General features: G+C 27.7%; 2 protein-coding genes and 1 long non-coding RNA gene across 3 annotated transcripts; 2 read left to right on the top strand and 1 right to left on the bottom strand.

The window, feature by feature from the left end:
* The first annotated feature begins 769 nt into the window (after nt 1-769).
* On the top strand, nt 770-12,819 carry LOC135930957 (zinc metalloproteinase nas-37-like). Its single transcript, XM_065467763.1, has 8 exons — nt 770-836; nt 929-984; nt 8,424-8,756; nt 9,086-9,254; nt 9,358-9,478; nt 9,636-9,702; nt 12,249-12,452; nt 12,610-12,819. Exons 1-8 carry the CDS (start codon nt 770-772, stop codon nt 12,817-12,819), a joined length of 1,227 nt encoding a protein of 408 aa, XP_065323835.1.
* A 480-nt stretch (nt 12,820-13,299) lies between these two features.
* Nucleotides 13,300-15,841, top strand: LOC135922489 (uncharacterized). The gene is made up of 3 exons (XR_010570928.1): nt 13,300-13,405; nt 15,133-15,230; nt 15,705-15,841. It is a non-coding gene; the product is annotated as an uncharacterized LOC135922489 (long non-coding RNA).
* Nucleotides 15,842-17,303: 1,462 nt separating this feature from the next.
* LOC135931697 (ribosome biogenesis regulatory protein homolog) lies at nt 17,304-20,842 on the bottom strand. Its single transcript, XM_065468968.1, has 7 exons — nt 20,707-20,842; nt 20,596-20,665; nt 20,513-20,551; nt 20,431-20,469; nt 20,200-20,383; nt 17,988-18,148; nt 17,304-17,886 (listed from the first exon to the last, which is right to left on the bottom strand). The coding sequence occupies exons 1-7, from the start codon at nt 20,781-20,783 to the stop codon at nt 17,419-17,421; spliced, it is 1,038 nt and encodes a 345-aa protein (XP_065325040.1). The 5' UTR covers nt 20,784-20,842; the 3' UTR covers nt 17,304-17,418.
* Nucleotides 20,843-21,193: the final 351 nt, after the last annotated feature.

Below are 21,193 nucleotides of genomic sequence, written 5' to 3'. Positions count from 1 at the left end.
TGGGTCCATACATATAAGAGCCTGTGGGGCTTCGCCCCCCAACCCCTTTAACGGGCTTTCGGCCCTTTTGCCTGCCTTCGGCCGGGTTTATCTTACAAATCATAACTATATCATCGATAATTTATAATAAATATATATTTTAAATGCATCAATAATATGTTATTATAATTTAGTAAGCAGGGTTGGGCAGTATCGCGGATATTTGTATCTAAGATACAAGATACATATCTTTTTTTAAAATTTTGGAAAGTATCTTGTATCCAGTATCTAAGATACATATTATTTAAAAGTATTTGTATCTTAACCAAGTTTGTATTCAAAAAGATACAGATACTTTAAAAAAAATTTATATTGGTTAATTTAAATAGTATTAAAATTAAAAATGATATTGTTTTAAGATTTAAATGAAAAATTTAATCAAAATTTAGATATTTTAAGATAATTTTTGATATATGACGTTGGTCGTCATATAGCAATTTGCTAACAATTAAAACTACCATATTTGAATCGTTTTATATCTGTCTATTTTAAAATTATGGAAGAAGAAAATAGAATAATATGTTTATCTTCGTCTTCAGATGATTCTTCAACCGAAAATTATAACAATAAATTTAAACTAAGCATACTTAATGGCAAATTTTTTGAAGTACTTCAAGATGATCATAATAAAGAAATTCATCGTGACTTTGCTATTGACGAAAAAGTTATAGCAACTGTTACAGATAACGGCTCTAATTTTAAGAAAGCTTTCAAGGAGTTTTGATATTCTATGGAAGCTGTAGAGAATGACTTTGACATCAATGATGATGAATGTATAGAATTCGAAATCATTGAAAGTATTATTTAATACTTCTTTAAAAGTTATTATGATATTGTAAATTTTGTAAAAATTTTTATTCAAATAAAATTATTTATTTGTTTATTTAAGGGTCTAAAGAAGCCTCAATAACATTGCCTCAACAAATTCGTTGTTTGTGCCATACGGTAAAATTGCCACAACAGATGTCGAGAGAGCTATTAAGGATTCTCCTAACATTTCTAAAATTCATCATCCTGCAATAGCTAAATGTACTAAACTATGGAATGCAAATAATAGGCCTAAAACTGCAGAACTTATCAAAGCAGTTTTAGGAAAACAATTAGTTACACCTTGTTGCACTAGATGGAATAGTTTGTATGATAGTCTTCATAGTTTATTAAAATTTAAAGGCGAACTTCCTAAATTATGTCAAAAATTAGAATTTCTTAAATTAAGAGATATTGAAATTCAATATTTAGAAGAATATTGCAATATAATGGCCCCATTGGCTATAGCGATTGACAAAATACAGAGTGAAATCAACTGCTATTATGGAAAATCAGCTCCAATTTTAAATGTCGTTAAAATAAAATTACAAATTTAATTCAAACCAATCTACAATTTTGCAAACCATTAGCTGTTGCCATAGAAAATTATTTAAATAAAAGATTTAAAAATATATATGATATTGATAACAATGTTAAAAGTGCATTTTTGGCAACTATTTCTCATCTCTATTTTAAAAATCGTTGGATTGATGGTGAAAAAGAAAAAAAATACCTTGATTTGTTATTACATGAAGTTTTAATTGTTTTTAAAAATAATATTGAAATTAATACTTCAACAAAATCTTCAATTGATGAAGATGATGATTACTTTTGCCTTAAAAGTACCACATCCAATTCTAATAATTCAATAAATGATATTGAAATAGAGGTACTAACTTATATGAAAGATGACATGCGGAGTATAAATATGTTAAATAGTTATAAATATATAAAAGAAATATTTATTAAATATAACACAATATTACCCTCCTCAGCCCCTTTGAAAGATTATTTAGCTTTGCTAATATGGTTAATAGATCAAATCGTCAAAGATTGAACGATAAATCATTTGAAAAATTAATAATATTAAAAAATAATGCTGATTTATGAAGCTGATTTATTATTATTTACTAATTATATAATTATTAAATGGAATATCGCATTATCTTTTATAATAAATTTGTTATTTTCAACAATTTATTTTAAATATTTTTTTATAAATTTATATTATAGATAAGAAATTAAGCTTTATACATTTGATTTTGACTATTTAAAGTTTTTTAAAAAAGTATCGTGTATCTTAGATATTTTTTTATAAAAAAAATACAAGTATCTTGTATCTTATATCTTATTGAAATTTTTCTAAAGTATCTAGTATCTTGTATCTTAAATACAAAATTTTATAAAGTATCTGTATCCGAATACAATTTTCTGAAAATTTGCCCAACCCTGTTAGTAGGTTATTCTCGATGACTTTATAATAATACTATCCAGAATAATTTAAATAGTAATATAATATCCTTCCACAAACATCAAAACCAGAAAAATATTAATATTAATGGTATATATTTGATATAAAGTCACTCTTAAGTCTTTTGAACGTATAATCTAAAAAAAAAATTTTGCTCTGGCAGGAGTCCAAACCCGAAAACCACCTTTGATATTTTTGTGTAAAAATATTAATGTGTATCTTTGCTCTTTAAGTGAGTTGGCATAAAATATTATGATAAATCTAATAAAAAATATGGTATTTGGATAAATTATTTTATTTATAGGATAGGTATTAAAGCCACATACTGGAATTAAAAAACTCGTTCAACAAATGATTCTTCTATTTTCAAACTTTAAATAATTTACGTTCTTTAAATTTGGGAAATTTATTTTTACTTGAAATATGAATACCTACTCTACAAATAACCGACATTATTTTATGACATATTACTAGCCTCTATATGAGCGGAGGAGTGGGAGGGAAGGAACAGTTTGCATCCAATTTATTTTGAGAGGAATAGGGGGTATATGCCTTTAAGGAGGATAATAAAAATAATTGGGGGTTATCTGTTAAATTTTTACATGAAATAGGACAAATTATATTGCTGTAAAAATGACTACCTTTATTATAGACCTATTATAATACAATAATATTGCTGATCATCGACCAAATCTATATATTGCAAACAATCATAGACATTATTTTCCAAATTAAACTTTCTGCAATCCTTTTAAATGTAATTTATAAGCTTTAGACATTCTCATCAAACTCATATTCATGCCAAACAATATTGTATAATAATGCATTTATTGTAAATGAAGAAGTTTTTAATTAAATTCATGATCTAAAAAATAATTTTTTTATATTTACAATTTTTTGATAGTTGGTAGTAGAGCTAAAATAATTTAAATTATTCTTTTTAAAATAATTGAAATGTGTACTAGTATAATTAAAAAGGTGTACTTGATAATGGAAAACAAAAATTTTTTGAGTAGGCTTAGGTATTTAAAGGGGATTTGCATTCAGTGTAAATCCTGTTGTAGTCGCTGCTTATTACACTTATTTCTTAGGCAATATGTATTAACTAAGCAATTAAGCACACTTGCACAATTATTGATTGTTCTAGGATGTAGGCAAATAAATATAAACTTTATAGAAAATAATATCATTTAAAATAAAATACTCTGTAGTTAAACTCAGAAATTGTAAAGAAATTAGACATAGTAATGCCAATTTCAATTGGTTATCAAAATAGGTAAGTTAAACAAAATAAATGTTTAATCAAATTTTTAATTAAGATTTTAATTTTATAATAATTATATTTAATTTATTTTAAAGACTATTTACTTACTTATCTATTTAACTAGTTATTTTTATCTTTTATCTAAAAATACATCACTTACGGAACTAGTATCCACTTAATATCATTAATTTAATAAACTTTTTACAGCATGATGAGAATGTAGTGTTGTAATTGCCATTATATGTTTTACAGGCTTTATTAAACATTTTAATTATCTAAAATTTTATTGTTCTCTGGTATTTTGGAGACAAATAATTCTTGTTATCAAAGTAAAAATAATATTCACTTAATCGGGAATTGACTCTATTCTTTTCCTAGTCCCACTAGATTTACAAAAGAAAAATTTCCATCTCGTCTTACTCAGAGAGATTAAAATTCGCATTCACTCTCTTCGGAAGACCAGCGAAACCATGGTTATTAAATCTAGGACTACTATATGCTCAATATTTTTCCTCTCATACTTCGCCATAAAAATGGAATCTTCTTTTGAGTGCACGCTTCTTAACTTAATCTATTCTAATGTAATGCTGCCCAAATCAGAGTTGCTTTACCCTTATAGGAAGCATCTCACAAAAATACACTCTGCCCAAAGGAGGGTGATGGAGATCATGCTATTTATCTGTTTCAAATTTTCAATGCAGTTTTCTTGAATTAATGACTGCTGACAAAAGACCAGATAGATTAACACCTAACTCTGATAAAAAGACCTACTCTTAACATGCGATTTGAGATACTTTTATATTTATGCGAAGTTCAAATACAATGAACACTCACCATGAATGGCTAGAATTTATTAAAAAATAAATATCTATTTTATTCCAATTGTTGCTTCCAAGAATCAAAATGATTAAACCCCTTATATACGGAGGAAATTAATTTTACATTCAAAAAGATACACCTCAAAAATGGGTTTTAAATATTGAATATCCTCCTCTCAATCAAAAGATTCAGCCCATTTTCTTTTCTTTTTTTGCCTTATTTAATGCGAAAAAATTTTAAAGAAAATTAAACTACTAAAAATATAAAGAATATAATAAAAAGTGATATAGATATTTTAGTTTTCAAAAAATTAATAATAAGAAACGAATAGCATTTTTATTTTTATCTAACTTATTGTTATTGTTTAAAAAAAAAATTTAATAAAATAATTTATTTATAAAATATTTTATTTTTAATTGATTTTATTTAAATTAACTTTACAAAAATATTAATTATTATTATATGAAGAATATAAACCTATATACCTTACTTGTATGGGAATTAAATATTCGATTATTTCTACCGGTATTCGATTTAAAACTTATATTTTTAAATTTATGTAGAGGAGGTAAGATAGTAAAAACAATAATTTTTAATTTTTCGCTGTTTCTTAAATATAGACTGCCCAATACAATACTAATTAATAATTTTGAATATTATTTATTTTTTTTTAAAAAATTGGTAAGCCCTGTATTCTATTCTGGAAAGAAATCCGTGGACAATTTTTTTATATATAATAATTATTAATCATAACAGTTAAAATTTTGAAAAAGAAAATAAAAGACCAGTAGGTATATGGCCTTAGTGTTTTTATAGGATTTGGGGATAATTATCGAAATAAATTACTTTGGTCATAAACGAGAATATTCTAAATTATTGTTTCAAAAAATACTATACTCTTGATCATGACCATGAACAGACGACTTTGATTTAAAATTATTTATTCGTTATATATTTTTCAAGAAAAACATCCATTTTGAAAAAAAATAAATTTCCTCCAACCGCTTACAATATTTCCCTCTTTTTCTTTGTTAAATCTATTTTATCCCAATCCAATATTTGTGGAGGGATTCCCTTGATTTAAGATTTTGGTCCCATTTCGGTCAAAATAGACGACAATTAATATTTTTTTTTATGCAGGTAATTATTGTTTTCTATTCATTTATTTAAAATGTATCAGATAAATTTCAAGTAATTTTTTTATTAAACAATATTTTAAGATAATCTTAATTTACACAGCTATTAGATGGGCCAATCAGAAAAATGGACTAATTTATGTTAAAATGATTTTACGATCATCAATATTTGTTATTAATTAATTTTTCCCCCGGATATGATTTGAAATTAAATGATCTTATCGATGGAACGGATATTTATTTTTTTTTTATCTCAGATCAGGCCAAACCTGTAAAAATAAGTTTTATGTAGTGGTAGTGTTGTTAAGTTATGAGAATAATATTACGCAAGCCTGAATATTATATTTGTGGAAGGAACAAAGGTTTGGACATCTATTAGCGAAATCTTGTGTTTTTAAAAATCGGCTCAAAACGAGCCGTTTAACAACACTATGTAGTGGTCTAGAATATTTAATCAGTTGTTGCTCTTATTAGGAATATCAGGATTTATAAGTCCCGTATAATATTATTTTCCTTATAATTAGCCAGGTATTCCTTGGGTATATATTTATGGCGTCATTAAAATTTTATATAGGGGAAAGCTAAGTTTTTTTGAAAAAAAAATTGTATTTTTTAAAATATTAAAAGACTAAATTTTAGTGTTTTGTTTAACTAAGAGAGTAATATTGATAGATAAATATTAAAATTTCTATTTTATTTCCTGAAATTTTACATTCTCATCCTTTAGAAAATGTTTTATACTCAGTCACAGTAAGGTTTTGTTGGTAAATTTTCCATGGAGTCTGTTTTTGAACCTCCTTACGTTACCTTAAACTAATATATCTATATATACTATTCAAGATTTAATGTCACAATGTGGATAAATATTCACGGCAAAACCGTATAAATGACCTATTTCAACATTTTTACGGGCGTTAAAATTTGGTCAGTTAAGGTTTGCAGTAATGTAGGCCGATATTTGATATTCTCTATGAATATGCAATTATATATTCAATTGCACGCAATTAAAATTTAAGAAAATTTGGTTAGTCCGCCTACGCCGGACCAATGTTTGAAGATTGTCATATTTGTTGGGTTAGCCTATTTTTTAAACTTTCAATATTTCCATAAATTTCTTTTTAAATATATGTATATTTTTTTTAAAGTTTATTTATTTATTTTTCATTTCAAATAATTCACATAAGTTGAAAAAAAAAATATAATAAAACTTATATTTTAGGAAGGATTAAAATAATATTTTTATAAACTATTCTTTCATTAATCATATTTAAAAAAAATCAATTTGTCCAAAAAATATTGCAACCTTTACTCACCCGCTCGCCAGCTGTTTTATAAATATTTTTAACCGTCCTATCAATATTTAAATATTTTTATCCGCTAAAATTTGCCCTATCATGCGTAGTTGCAACACCACCACCCCCCCCCCGCCAAATACGCCGCTATCACTATAACAAGTGTTGCAGAGCTTTTGTTTGTGTCAAAATATATTTTAGACTTCCTTTTCAAAAAAAAAATTAAAATTTTTTTTAAAATATAAATTTCACTTCTTAATTTTTTTTACGTTTAAAAAGAAAAATAAATTAAATTAATATCTTTGAACTAATTTCCTTGACTTTGATCTATAATTTATAAAAAATCACATTTATATATTAAAAATAAAATGTTAAATTAAAAGAATTATATAAAAATATTATAACCTTCATTTATCTTGTAAAAAATTAATTAATTTTTTTTTTTTAAATTGTCTTGATTCTTGTAGTTGCTAATTTATGTGTCATGCAGGTGAAACTATGAAAAAAAATTTTTATATAAAAATTCAAAAATAAAAATAAAATGTTAATATATTTCTTTTATCTGAAATCGGTGTCCAAAATTTAATATGAAAATAAATAATATTAAAATAAAACCATGTCCAAAATATATTTCCAAAAAAAAATATAACCCTCGATTTCTTCAAAAATAAAATTTCTGAAAGTTTTGAAACTTTAAATTTTAAAAACAGATTTTGGACGCAATCTAAAATATATTTTAAAAAAAACTAATCATTATTACATATTTGAGAATTCATTGGTACAGACTACAATTGGGTAATGGCTAAATGTAGATTGATACGGCTCAATCTGTAGACGCGCGCCGGAGAAAATTTTCTAACATTAAAGGCGTTTTAATTAATATTAGTTGTTTTTTTTATCAAATTTGAGCTGATATAATTTTGACAAAAACCCAGAAGGCCAAAGTAATTGTTTCGGGGTACGGGTAAAAAATTAGTAATTACCCAACTATGAGTACAGACCGACCTAGCCGGCCACTCAAAAATATAATTTAAGACCCCCTGATATATGCCCGTAATTTTTTTTTTAAAAAAAAACAATACTAACCTAACCCATATAATATGTTTTTTGATGGGACGAATCTAAGACTGGAGTAGGATCTTAGCCAACATCACACCTTCTATCCACACTAGCCAGCCGACATTTTGGTATTTGCCCTGAATGTTAATTTGTTTTATTTAAACCAATTACAAATAATGTTTTCAGTATATGAAGCTATTCGCCGATTGTAAACGTGACGAGATTTAGATCTTTAGGCATTAACTTTTAGAGGAAAGTCTCGAGTTTAACTTTTAAAAACTCAATAAGATTTTTTATTTTTTTAAAGCACAGTTTAATTTATATATTTAGGGTTTGGTATAAATGGGTAGGATCAAACAACACATGCCTATAACTATAATTTATTTAATGGTGACTTGTATATTATTTCAGCCCTATCCATCTCATAGGCTCATCACGATAAGAGTCATATATCCATCCATTTTATTTTACCTATTTTATCCTATGTTTTTTATAAACATCTATTTTAATATTTAAAAAAAAATAATAATAATTAGTATATATTACACGAACGAAAAGGGCTTGATTCAACGGGCGTCATATTTCAATACTATAATCGGGTTCCTTATTATCCTTATTACGACTGGTCATTGAAGCGAGTCAAATCAGCTCCGAATTATCAGATCCCTATCAGTTCTTGGCTGGGAATCAAAAATAAAATGGCGTCAGACCTTGAGTCATCTCACGATACAAATACGAATAATGACAAAAATTTAAGCTTGGCATATAAGATTAAATTACGCGGGAGAGACATAGATGAATATGATTCCGTTAATTATATCATGAATAAACTTGAAGAAAAAACGTCAGCCGATAATAATATGAAGATAGTAAATATTAAAATATTAAAATGATATCTATTTAAATTGCGTAAATGTTTCAAATAAAATCGTAGTCAAGGGTCAAAAATTTGCTATTAAAAGGTACTTACTCCCTACCCCCATCCCCTCTATCTCTTGTATAAAATAAATACAATTGCCCCCCTTCCCTATATTTCTTCTTTAAAAGCCTATGTAAAGCGTATTTGGGATGCATCCCGTCTCAGGTCTAGAAGACCTTAACCACGTGCAGTTCTGAAAATAAAAGTGGCAGGATGGAATTAAAATTTGGGATTTACATTGATAACAAACACTACTATGAGATTTATTCATTTTATTAGATAAAAACGCGTAAACCATGGAATGGGTTATTTCAAAATGATATTGTTTTGACTCAGTTAACAGCCTTTCATGCGATTCAGAATAATGTGATAACAAAAACGATCTCCCGAGTCTATCCAACGTGGAAAAATAACTTGCCCATAAAATATCAAATTTCAGAATTGGACGGTAAAATATATAATACACATCATCGATGGGTTAGTTTAATGAATGCACTTTTTTAGAGATTCTGTTCATATAAAGATGAGTTATTTTAAATTTTATTTTGCAGATGAAACGGTAACTGACTCTATAGAAAAGGCTATCAAGATGTGGGAAAATGAAACGTGTATTAGGTTTACTAAAGTTGAACAGGGCTCCGAGGATTATCTAAATTTTTATAGTGGAGCAGGGTATATAAATATTTAGTATATGTATGTCAAATTTCATATCTAATATATACAAAGGTATTGAGGAAGCGATCAGGTGTTCTACTAGTTATGGAAAAATCTTCAAAATTTAAAACATTTATGCTTTCTATATATGCAATTTTAATTCTTATAATTTTAGATGTTGGTCTTACATTGGAAAAACGGGTGGAGAACAATTAATATCCGTTTCCTCAAAATGTCCCGAAGTTTATAATTTATATATGTATTCATTTTTCATGTATGTATGTTTTTACAAACAATAATCTTTATTAAAATGGTGCTGGCTAACTTTAAAATAAATCAAAATTGGAATGGTAAGTAAATGTTTAATTATAATTTCAAAATCATATACACTCTTCCCCTTCCAGCGTTATTACGATAACCAAAAAGTAATAGGCCGATTAATTGCTTAATAGGTTAGAATTTATTGCATATCACAAGGTTATAACTTCTCCATCTTTAGAAGATTTTAATCTTTAGAAATTTCATTTCACCGATTTAATAAATATATTTAAAAACATTATGATTAGACCTACGCACGTCTGGCTATGCCGCCGATGCTAAATTTTAGAAGTCTTATGATGCCAATTTAAAAATTGTAAACGATTGACGCGCCACCACCGGATTTTTTTTTATCGAAGGCGGAGTGGCCTAGAAAAATTTTTATTTTTTTTAATTATTACATTTTTTAAATTTATTAATAATTTCATTCATGAATTTATTTCGCAATTTTTTAATTAATAAAAAATATTTCGGTAAAAAATTTGAAATAACTATCAACAAACAAATAAATTAAAACATATTTAATTTTTAATATTTTATATAAATATATTTTAGATTTTTTCTTTGTGGGTTTAAAAATCCCAATCAATCAATTTAAGATCTAAGAAAATCTCAATGATCTCGGATGCAGGATGGAATGAAACGCCATTTTATTTTAAGGGCATAGATTACATAATCTTGTCGATGGATGGAATAAAGAAAGTAAGTAGAAGAGACAATAGATTTTAAGAGAAGTAAATTCACTTGTTGCAATATTATTTAGAGTCCAAGTTTAAAAGTATATTTGATTCTCAAAAATGAAAATTGTACAAAAGCAAAAGATACTGCTTTAGATTGTATCTGAATGAAGAAAATCCGTACGATGAAGAAACATTTTAAATTTGACCAGTGATCTCAAACTAAATATGCTTACAAGTTGACATAGCATAGATAGAAAAGGTGAATGGAACTTAAAAAGGGAGTATTACTATCATTATATATCTTTTAAAACAAAATCTGAGCAATTCATTGAATCATAGATTTCCAATATAACTGATCTTTGGGTATTCCATATTTCTTTAATTTATTTTTCTACTTTTATAAGATTACAGCTGAAATGTTAGAAAGATCCTAGATTTCAAAAGCTAAATATCGTGAAATCTTAAAAAGAGTAATAATTTAACTCCCGTTTAACCTTCATGTAATCATGTGATAGAGCTTAAGAATACAGGAGAGATGTCTCTTCTAAAGCAAATTACATATAAAAAGGTAGAAAACGAAATTCTGAAAGAGTTAGTATCAGAATATTACTAATCATTTTTCCTCTCTATTTTGTGGTAGAGGATGTATTAGACTAATAGGAAAATAGAATATTAAAATATTACGTGTTCCTGCTAAAAAGATTCCCAGTGAGACATGTATTTCTGTTGTTGGTATTGGTACTTTAAATTCAAGAATATTTAAACTATACCCTTAAAATTTGAACAAAAATTTTTTTATAATCTATTTATTAATATATTCAAAAATTTTCTGAAGTACCAATTGCACGGCCCGGACCGGATTTGTAAAAAAATATTTTTGGGTTAGGCCAGATTAAATTTTTAGCCCACTCCGACTAGGATTTCTTAATTTTCGGTCATGCCTGGGTGCATAATTTTTTTTATGATAAAATGGTTTACAAATGATATAGGAAAAAAAATTTTTAGGGCCAGACCTGGGTTTATTAAAAAAATATATAACTGTCCTACCAGTGTACACAGGCGATCGGGCCCTCATTTCTGTAATAATTATATATGATAAATTTTGGTAAAAGTTATTTCAAATATTTATTAATTTTTAGTTGTTCATGCAAAAATAAAAATAAATAAATGAATGAATTAATTTTTCCAAAAAATAAAAATTTTGCGCCGCCGCTAAATGTAAATGGAGGCGTGAAAATTAACACGAGTCGGCGAGTTTTTTTTTAAAAATTGGCACACAGGTCTGTTTATATTAAATACAATATGACTCGGAAGAAAGAAAAAGAAAGAAAGAAAGAAAGAAAGAAAGAAAGAAAGAAAGAAAGAATGAAAGAAAGAAAGAAAGAAAGAAAGAAAGAAAGAAAGAAAGAAAGAAAGAAAGAAAGAAAGAAAGAAAGAAAGAAAGAAAGAAAGAAAGAAAGAAAGAAAGAAAGAAAGAAAGAAAGAAAGAAAGAAAGAAAGAAAGAAAGAAAGAAAGAAAGAAAGAAAGAAAGAAAGAAAGAAAGAAAGAAAGAAAGAAAGAAAGAAAGAAAGAAAGAAAGAAAGAAAGAAAGAAAGAAAGAAAGAAAAAAAGAAAGAAAGGAGGACAGAAGATAGACAAGGAACCGCTCACCTTTAAAATTGATATCGAGCACGTAAAATTTAACTTAGAATTCTAAAAAGCCGTCAAAAATATCTAATTTTTATTGCACTTTATAAAAAATGATAATATATTTCCCATTTTTATTATATTTATTGCGTCTCGTTAATAGGCCGGAGAAATCGCTCATGAGTTAGGCCACGCTTTGGGATTGTGGCACGAACAATCGCGACCGGACAGAGATTTTTACGTGGAAGTGTTATACGAAAACGTAGAGCAAGGTTATTCCAAGGATTTCGCCAAATCTCCTAAAATTAATACCAAACCTAACCCTGTCCCTTACGATCTTTCATCTTTAATGCACTATGATCCATTGGTATTATAATTTAATTTGCATAATACTTTAAATTATTATATATATTTTTAAAAAAATAGCCAAAATTAAGTCCATATTTTCCTATTGTTGTTAAAAGTATCTTATTGACACCCAAATCAAGAAAACAATTGTATATAATCCTCATTTACTTTTAAAGACCTTATCAAGCAATGGATTGCCAACGTTAAAAACTATCAACCCTCGACATCAACCAGCTATGGGAAACAGAGAATACATAACATTTTCTGATGCCAAAACAATCAACAACGAGTATTGTTCGGGTATACACAGTTTAAAATACTATATTTTACCTAAAATTCCAAATCTCTTTAAAAAAAATCTTTTATACGTTAATCTTATTTTGTGAAATTTATGGAAATGTATAATTAAAAATATGAATAAAATTTGTTGATTAAATAAAACATTAAAATAAAATGTCCTAAATCTGGAATATAACATATTTTTGGACCGGAAACTAGATATCGGAATAGGAACGTAAATATTTTTCTATTTCCGGGTCCCAGGAAATTATCGTGAAAAAAAAATTACATCATAGAATTAAAAGTGTGAGTCAAAAATGAAATCGAAATATAATCCTATTTTGTCTACCGCAAAATTCCGAAAGATCATTCTGTAAAAAAAATATTTTTTATCCTTGCAAGCAATTTTTCTAGAAAGATTTTGGGCGATAAAGATAAAAAAAAAATTTCACATCCTCAAAGAAGATAGGATATACTTTTAAGCTTCTTAAATTTCGATAATTTGAATTTTTATAAAATTATATAAACTAAATAATTCGTAACATGATGACAAAAAAGAAACTTGTGGATTTGTTTACAGAGCTAGTAAATGTTACCGGCAAGGCTACCCAGATCCGAATAATTGCACCCGGTGTAAATGTCCCGATGGTTTTGGTGGTTTGTATTGCGAAAAGATTATCAAAGAAGATGACGGTTAATTAATAATTTTAATGTTCCTTTTTTGTTTAGGTTTAAATACATTCGGAGACTTTTTTCTTAGATCGGTAAGTATAAGGAAATATATTATTATGGGATAGCCTAACCTAATTTGTAATTTTTACATCAGCGGATAAGATAAGGTTAAGTCAAATCTTCTTTTTTTTAAAACTCCTTTTCAAACTCATAGCTATTTATAATTATATATTGAAAAGTTACAGCTTCTTTATTTCTTTTCTTTCTTTCTTTCTTTCTTTCTTTCTTTCTTTCTTTCTTTCTTTCTTTCTTTCTTTCTTTCTTTCTTTCTTTCTTTCTTCCTTCCTTCCTTCCTTCCTTCCTTCCTTCCTTCCTTCCTTCCTTCCTTCCTTCCTTCCTTCCTTCCTTCCTTCCTTCCTTCCTTCCTTCCTTCCTTCCTTCCTTCCTTCCTTCCTTCCTTCCTTCCTTCCTTCCTTCCTTCCTTCCTTCCTTCCTTCCTTCCTTCCTTCCTTCCTTCCTTCCTTCCTTCCTTCCTTCCTTCCTTCCTTCCTTCCTTCCTTCCTTCCTTCCTTCCTTCCTTCCTTCCTTCCTTCCTTCCTTCCTTCCTTCCTTCCTTCCTTCCTTCCTTCCTTCCTTCCTTCCTTCCTTTCTTTCTTTCTTCTTCCTTCCTTCCTTCCTTCCTTCCTTCCTTCCTTCCTTCCTTCCTTCCTTCCTTCCTTCCTTCCTTCCTTCCTTCCTTCCTTCCTTCCTTCCTTCCTTCCTTCCTTCCTTCCTTCCTTCCTTCCTTCCTTCCTTCCTTCCTTCCTTCCTTCCTTCCTTCCTTCCTTCCTTCCTTCCTTCCTTCCTTCCTTCCTTTCTTTCTTTCTTTTGAAGATAAATACTGTGCCTGTTAAGCAAACATAAACGGAGTGGGGTGGGAGGGGGGGGGGCATTTTGTTTCCTTATTTCAGACAAGTAGGGGGAGTTATAAAAAAATTAGAGGGAGGGGTTGATTTGGACTGGATCCAAATTATATTCTCTCATGAAGACACATGACCATAAATTAACTAGGTCAGTTAGTTTATGTAAAATGAGTAGGGGAAAGGGTGAGGGTAAATTAAAATAGTTATTTCTTATCCGAAACTGGTATAAGGCTAATGATGCAAAATCGCTCCAATTGAGCCGATTTTTAAAAACGTACTTCAATATTTTTAGCCAGAAATATATAGCCTTAGCCTGGAGATTTTGCTAATAGATTTACAAACCTTTGTGCCATCTATGAGCAAAATCTTCAGGCTTGCATAATACTTTTCTATATATAATACGGAGTTAGTCGTTTTTGAAAATCGACTTAAATGAAACGATTTGACATCACTATATAGAGCTATGAATGCGGTTGAATAATAATTAAATAGGTACGGGATAAAATATTGATTAGTGATATCCGTGATATATAGCGCATAAGCCCTCTGGCGTTGAATAAACAACAGAGCTACGCTAGGTATTTCTCATTTCCATCTAATTGGAACATAAGTTAATTTGGGAGAAAGTTTAAAAAAAATATGAGGAGCCCTCTACACGTTTGTGGGCAAGCCGTACGTACTTGTATGCGCAACATTTCGAAAAAGGTTACAGAGTAAATTTAAAAAAAACTAAAAATTAAATAAACAATGAAAACGTTTGATTGACTGCCTATTTGACAAATCAGGATATATATAAATATATGTATTTAGAATGGTTATCATTTCTAATATCTATACACTATATAGAATGCAGCAAGGAAGTTCTTAACAAAAGGTACGGACTAATAAAAGTTTGGGACACTGGCAACATCACTCTGCCAAAAGCGTGCAACTGGCTGATACAAGTATATTTTATCGATTCTTAAAAAAGATCTTTATATAAGGGGAGACAGCGAGCCTTTAAAATGTAATACTCAATAAAATAATATTAGAGATTATTCCTTTAAATCTTATTTTGTTTTATCCCGGTTCATAGGGCTCTGCTTTCGGTTTCATAGGAACTAGGATTCGATTAAAATTTTAAACCCACCGAAATAGTTCTAAACAATTATGAAACCGGAAGTAAGTTCCTTTGAACGGGGTCAAACAAAGGCGGAATCCCTTTAATAGGAACCAGAATTAGATTAAAATTTTCAAGTGTACATGAAGAGGTTCTATATAAAAAAAACATTGGGATATTTATTATAAAATAAATAGTACTCTACCCCCAAAAAAAGCAATTATTATTTAATAATTGATCAAATTTCGTGCAATTCGTTTTATCGTAATTTTTGAGACTATTCATTTCAACAAAACAAAAACATAATAAATCAATAAAGGCGCGCCCTTGTCAAACCATATTATTCGAATTATTAGAACTTAAAATTGGGGGCTACGCGAAGGATAACATCAGATGTCTAAACTGGATCGAAATAAGAGGGGCGGAAGATTTATCTTTAATAGGAGAAAGGTTCTGTGATTTTTTAAGTTACTTTTAAAAATATATAATTATATTCAAGGCTATTTAAATGTGGCATTTTATCTTGTAAAAGTATCGTTTTAAAAATAATATTTACCACACTTATTACAAGTTTATTGAAATTGGGCGAAGATGCAATTCACTTTTTTAAAAACTTTAGGTAAAAAGTTAACGAAGACAAAGAATACCTTTTGAGATATCTAGATCTAATTTTATCTTCATCCTCGGCTACTATGTCTGACAAAATAAATTTTTAATCCACCCCCCTTCACCGTTTTTTTTAAAAATATTTTAGTTTATATAATTTTAAATATATCTATTTTTTTAAACATTTTGAATTAATTTGGAGAAAATTATATTTCTTCGAGTTCTTCATTTAACCACAAAACATTTTTTTTCTTCTTTCTTTCAATTTGTAACTTAAATCCATTTATTAATGCCTTTGAATTTATGTAGTAATTTATTTTTTTGTAATGCATTAAAATAAAGTTAATTCCCACAACTAAATTATTTTTTTAAAAATAAAGTAAGAAATAAGTATTTAAAAGAATGTTCTAATAACAGTTATTATTTAAAAGTAAAAAATATTAGACATTCGAAACAAGTATATGAATGCTAATTCACGGCGATTGTATACAAAGATTAGTAAAATTTGTTATTTTTATAGCAAATTTTGTATATTTCGCCCTGAATTGGCGGTAACTGTGAATGCAGGGTAAATATTCATTTTTCTCTTAAACGCTTAATCTTTCTTTCCATCCACAATCTGTTTTAAAAAAATTTGCGTCCTTAAGAATTCACGGTTTTAGATCTTTTTTGAAAAAAATGATCACCGGTAAACTTCTTTTATTAGGGATCAGAAAGAATCTTCAAAAAAAATTTTTTAAACAGAAATCTTTAAATCTTGAAAGTGCCACGTAGGTATTTTAAGATAAAATTTGATCTAAAATCTGTTCTTTAAAAATGGGCTAAAAATATTCCTCTAACAAAAATCTCTATATCATCTAAATGGTACGACTACGTAAAAATCGATATAACTAATAATTTTACCTCATACTTTTTTTAGAGTCTGTGGATATAAACTTCCTAGTGACCAATTATTTCGATCTCACGGTTCCGAAATGCTTATAATGTATCGAATTAGTATCAATGCTAAATTAAACGATACCGACTCATTTATAAAGGGCTTTATTGGAAGATACAAGATTGGTAATTAATACCTAAATTTAATGATTATTATGACTACTTATAACAATTTTTTTTTGTAAATAGCTGACAAACCATTATGCATTAGACCCACTCAATAGAAATTAGTCAAAATGAAGATAGAAAAAATTATATACAAAGTGTGACGTGACGTCTTTTACCAGTTGAATATGTTTTCAAATTCTTTGTAAAATAAAATTACATCAAGGTATACAAAATTCTTTTGTAATTATCCGTGAAAACCATTTCATTTATTTTTTGAAATTTTTACATTCAATGCATACAATTTATTTATTGTTATCAAAACATAGTATTTATTAACAACTCTTATTAAATCAAGATAGAATATATAAGTGTATTAAAATTTTTCAGTCCGTTTTTTTACGTTTCTTGCCATCTTTGACCTTTTTAACAGGGAATTTCTTGTAATCACTTTTCTTCTTGAAGGCAAACACATTGGAATTGGTGCCAATCTTATACTTTTTAGCCTTGTTGCTTGCCCTGATCTGACTTTTGCTTTTATCCTTGTCGGCCCTAGCAGCTTTGTCGATCATATCCAGTTTTTGGATAGTAGAATTGGCCAACTTGTCCAAATTATTGAGTTTGGGTTCTTTCCTAGCCATCATTTGCAAGATATCTAGTTGGCATTCTTTTTCGCGTTTCGTATCTATCGCTACCGACTTCGGCTTAATCGATTTCAGCATTTTGTTTACGTTGTCTTTTGCATTATTGGCTAACTTATTCTTGGTATTTGATGGGAAAGGGTTAATTTTCGCCGAAAATTTACCCATAGAAGCGGTGGCTTGGTGAGCTTCTTTTAGAGATTTGTTCAAATGCTTAAATTTATTTTTTTTTAAGAAAAAATGGAAATATTATATTACAAATTTATAATAAAAAAATTTTTTTTTTTTTTAGGTGGGGGGGAGGGGTGAATAACTTCTTTATTGGAAGAAAAGGAGCTTGATATTTGATTGAAGGGTTGATTCAAACCGGTCGCTATTTTTGCTCTTTTCGCGTTATTCATTTGAGCTCTTTCAATTTTTTTATCGCTAGCCACTCTTTTTTGCTGTTTCAAGGCGAAGGCATCATCAAAAGGATCTATACGTGTTAAATAATTAAATTAAAATTTAGATACATAAGGTCCTCACTGCAAGACCTAGTAAATGACATTTTTAAAAAATATTCAGGAGAGATATATTTTTTATATCCTATATATTAATAAGAAAAATTTGATAATAATGTGATAAAAACAGGTTTATAATAATTATTATAAACTTTTGTATATGCATGCCTCATAATATTTTTTTAATTAAAATAGGCATCTTTGTAGTAGATGGCATTATGTACCCCAATATGATTAAAAAAAACATTTTAATCAATAATTAGATTCGAGTTTTTAAGTGATGGTAAATGATCTATATATATATTTATGCAAAAGAAGTAACATTGTTAAGAAGTGGGGTGTTATTAAACGGCTTTTTAAATATTAAGTTAAACCTGGACACAGCCTTATGGTGTGTAGCGGTTCAACTTATTACTAAATAGCTGACCGCTTAGCTTCGATTAAAAACAGCCGAAAAAGTAAAATAAAACAAAAAAAACGAGAAAAAAATACGAAAAATTTAAATTACACCTAATATATATTTTAAAAAAATATCGGATTTGATTAGACCGATTGCTAAATTCAAATTTCGGATAGGACTTAGATCTTTGAAGAAGAAAAATAACTCAAATCAGATTGTTCAAAGAATATTTTCCTCAGATCGTGTAAATAATACTTTTATTAGTATTATTCAGGCAAACCTGGCCCAGAACCCAACCCAATAAATGTTAATATTTAAAAATCAATAAAAAAATCCTGAGAAGACCAATTTTCTTTGAATTATTTTAATTAATTTGCTGGAAAATCATATGGACCCTGTTGATAGAATTTCATGAAATTTGCAGAAAAAATTGATAATTTATACCTTCTCAATCTAATTTTTTTAATTGAATTATATTTAGAAATAAGATTTATTGCAAAAACAAAAAGGGTATCAGCTCAATTATAAAGTTGTATAAAATTAATAACATTGCATGAAGCTATATAAAAAAAATTTTAAGAACCAAAATGGAAAAATTTTTTAAGAAAAACATAATTGTGTTAAAAAAACAATAAAAAATTATTTAATTGTACATTCGACCTAATCCCTAGGTTCGATTGTTTGTAATTTTATTCTGTGAGCTAAATTTTTTTTTATGAACTGAAGGTGATATATGGAAACTGTCTATTGACAGAAGTTTCAATTGGTAGAATATAAAATTGCTTTTTTATATTTGTTGATATTCCTTAATATCTGCTAGAGTGAGCAAGTTGTTATTTATATTGGAAGGGAATGATGGGACACATGTATAATTCCAAATAAGAGATTTTCATATGGGACAGGAGATGGTGGTCATGCTGCTAGGTCTTAGGCTATCATATGTTGAAAAATGAAAAGTTATAGAATATTAGATATACAAGCTAGGAGCAGGAGGCTTAATAATTTAGAGTGGCATTGATATCAGCCCCTTTTAATTCTATTATGGTTATGTCACTGGGTTGCATCAAAATCTATATCCTAAGGTCTCTCTTAATGGTTCATCGATAAGAGACTTACCAGATATCTGTTCAAGGCTTACAGCCCTTCATGGCCTCTGGTTTATCTTAGTTTTGAAAGAGCATAAAAGTATGTCTAGCTATTGAGAAGATCCCAATCATTTTACAAGTGGAGATTAATCAAAAATTAGCATAATCCATTAGATAAACATTGATCATTATTTGGAAAATTTATGATTTGTACTGAAAACCAAAAAAATATTTTTAAAACTTTAGTTCAGCCTGGGCTAATATTTTTTAAAATGTCTAGACTAGCCTAAAATCCCAGCCCAGATAATGGACCAGGCTTTGGTCTATGCTAAGTTGTTATCTAATATATATAAAAAGAAATAAGTGTTCTAAATTATTATCATAAACAATGTTGCTATAAAAATAGAAAGCAATTAGCTTCATAAAAAAAGATAAATTAATTTAAATAATAAAATAAAAGAATTTAATTGTGCAGTAAATCATAAACATTAAAAGTTTTATTGTAATCAAATATAATAATAATGAATTTATATAAGCAAACTTGCATTATCTGGTAATTCAATAAGCCAATTTTTAGTTTTTTCATCATTTGCTCTATTATATCCCCAAGCTGGCTTCCAAGATTTGGTTACTTCATCAAATACCATTCTTTCTTTCTTTTTATCTTTGATACCTTTTGATTTAGCAAAAGCCTCCCATTTAGTATTTGGTTTAGCTATTGGAATCTAAATTTATATAATTTAATATAAAATCTTAGATAAGTATGTAGTACTCTTTTTTCTCTTGGAAGACGAGTTTCACATGGAGGCAACTTAAAATAATAACTTAATATTTATATATATATTTAAATATACCTTAACAACAATAACATCTTCTTTCCGTTCACTTTCCAGCTATTATATAATTTAGATCATATATTTATAAAATATTTTAATGCCTTGTTAATCCTATTGAGTAATTGCTTGACATTGGCATGAGTTATATCCCTTATTATATCGTTATAATTTCTAAGGAAAATATAATATAGATAAATTTATAAGTACAATACTTTATGTTTGAAAAAATGGGTGCAGGATTATAAACCAATAAATTGCCTATATCAAATATACAATTTTCTATTTCCATATTCCTGAATTTTTTTACGGGTATGGTTTTCCCGATAAATAAACTAGAAAAATAGAAAACATTAAATATTTTAAAGGGGGTTTCGGGGTAAGCATTTAAAAGGGAGGAGGGGGTATTTTATCTATTACATTAATGCTTTATAGCAATAAATTGCTATAGATATTTATAATTTAATTACTGACCTATAATAATATAAATTGCTAAATATTGACTAATTTTAACATAGTTTATTTTTTAAATATAATTTATTTCTGGATAATTTCCTGCTTTAATTTAAAAGGGTTAGACATTCTATAAGCTAACTCATATTCCTACCAAATAATATGTTATGATAATGAAGGGGTGTCACTTGCCTTTACAATCTTAGGGGACTCAAAAAAATTTTTATAACATTTTCAAAATTACTTTTT

This window comes from Gordionus sp. m RMFG-2023, chromosome 1, assembly GCF_954871325.1.
Source record: "Gordionus sp. m RMFG-2023 chromosome 1, tfGorSpeb1-WG-v2, whole genome shotgun sequence".
NCBI lineage: Eukaryota > Metazoa > Nematomorpha > Gordioida > Chordodea > Parachordodidae > Gordionus > Gordionus sp. m RMFG-2023.
Note: the sequence above shows the minus strand (reverse complement) of the source record. Positions and strands in the feature narration are given on the sequence as shown.

Coding starts and splice junctions, on each gene's coding strand:
- LOC135930957 (XM_065467763.1), top strand. CDS start 770: ATGGAAGCTGTAGAGAATGACTTTGACATCAATGATGATGAATGTATA. Junction 985..8,423: donor TTCGTTGTTTGTGCCATACG/GTAAAATTGCCA, acceptor AATAATAATTAG/TATATATTACACGAACGAAA. Junction 9,703..12,248: donor TTTCCTCAAAATGTCCCGAA/GTTTATAATTTA, acceptor TCTCGTTAATAG/GCCGGAGAAATCGCTCATGA.
- LOC135931697 (XM_065468968.1), bottom strand. CDS start 20,783: ATGGAAATAGAAAATTGTATATTTGATATAGGCAATTTATTGGTTTAT. Junction 20,470..20,512: donor AAGATGTTATTGTTGTTAAG/GTATATTTAAAT, acceptor TATTATTTTAAG/TTGCCTCCATGTGAAACTCG. Junction 20,384..20,430: donor GTCTTCCAAGAGAAAAAAGA/GTACTACATACT, acceptor ATATAAATTTAG/ATTCCAATAGCTAAACCAAA.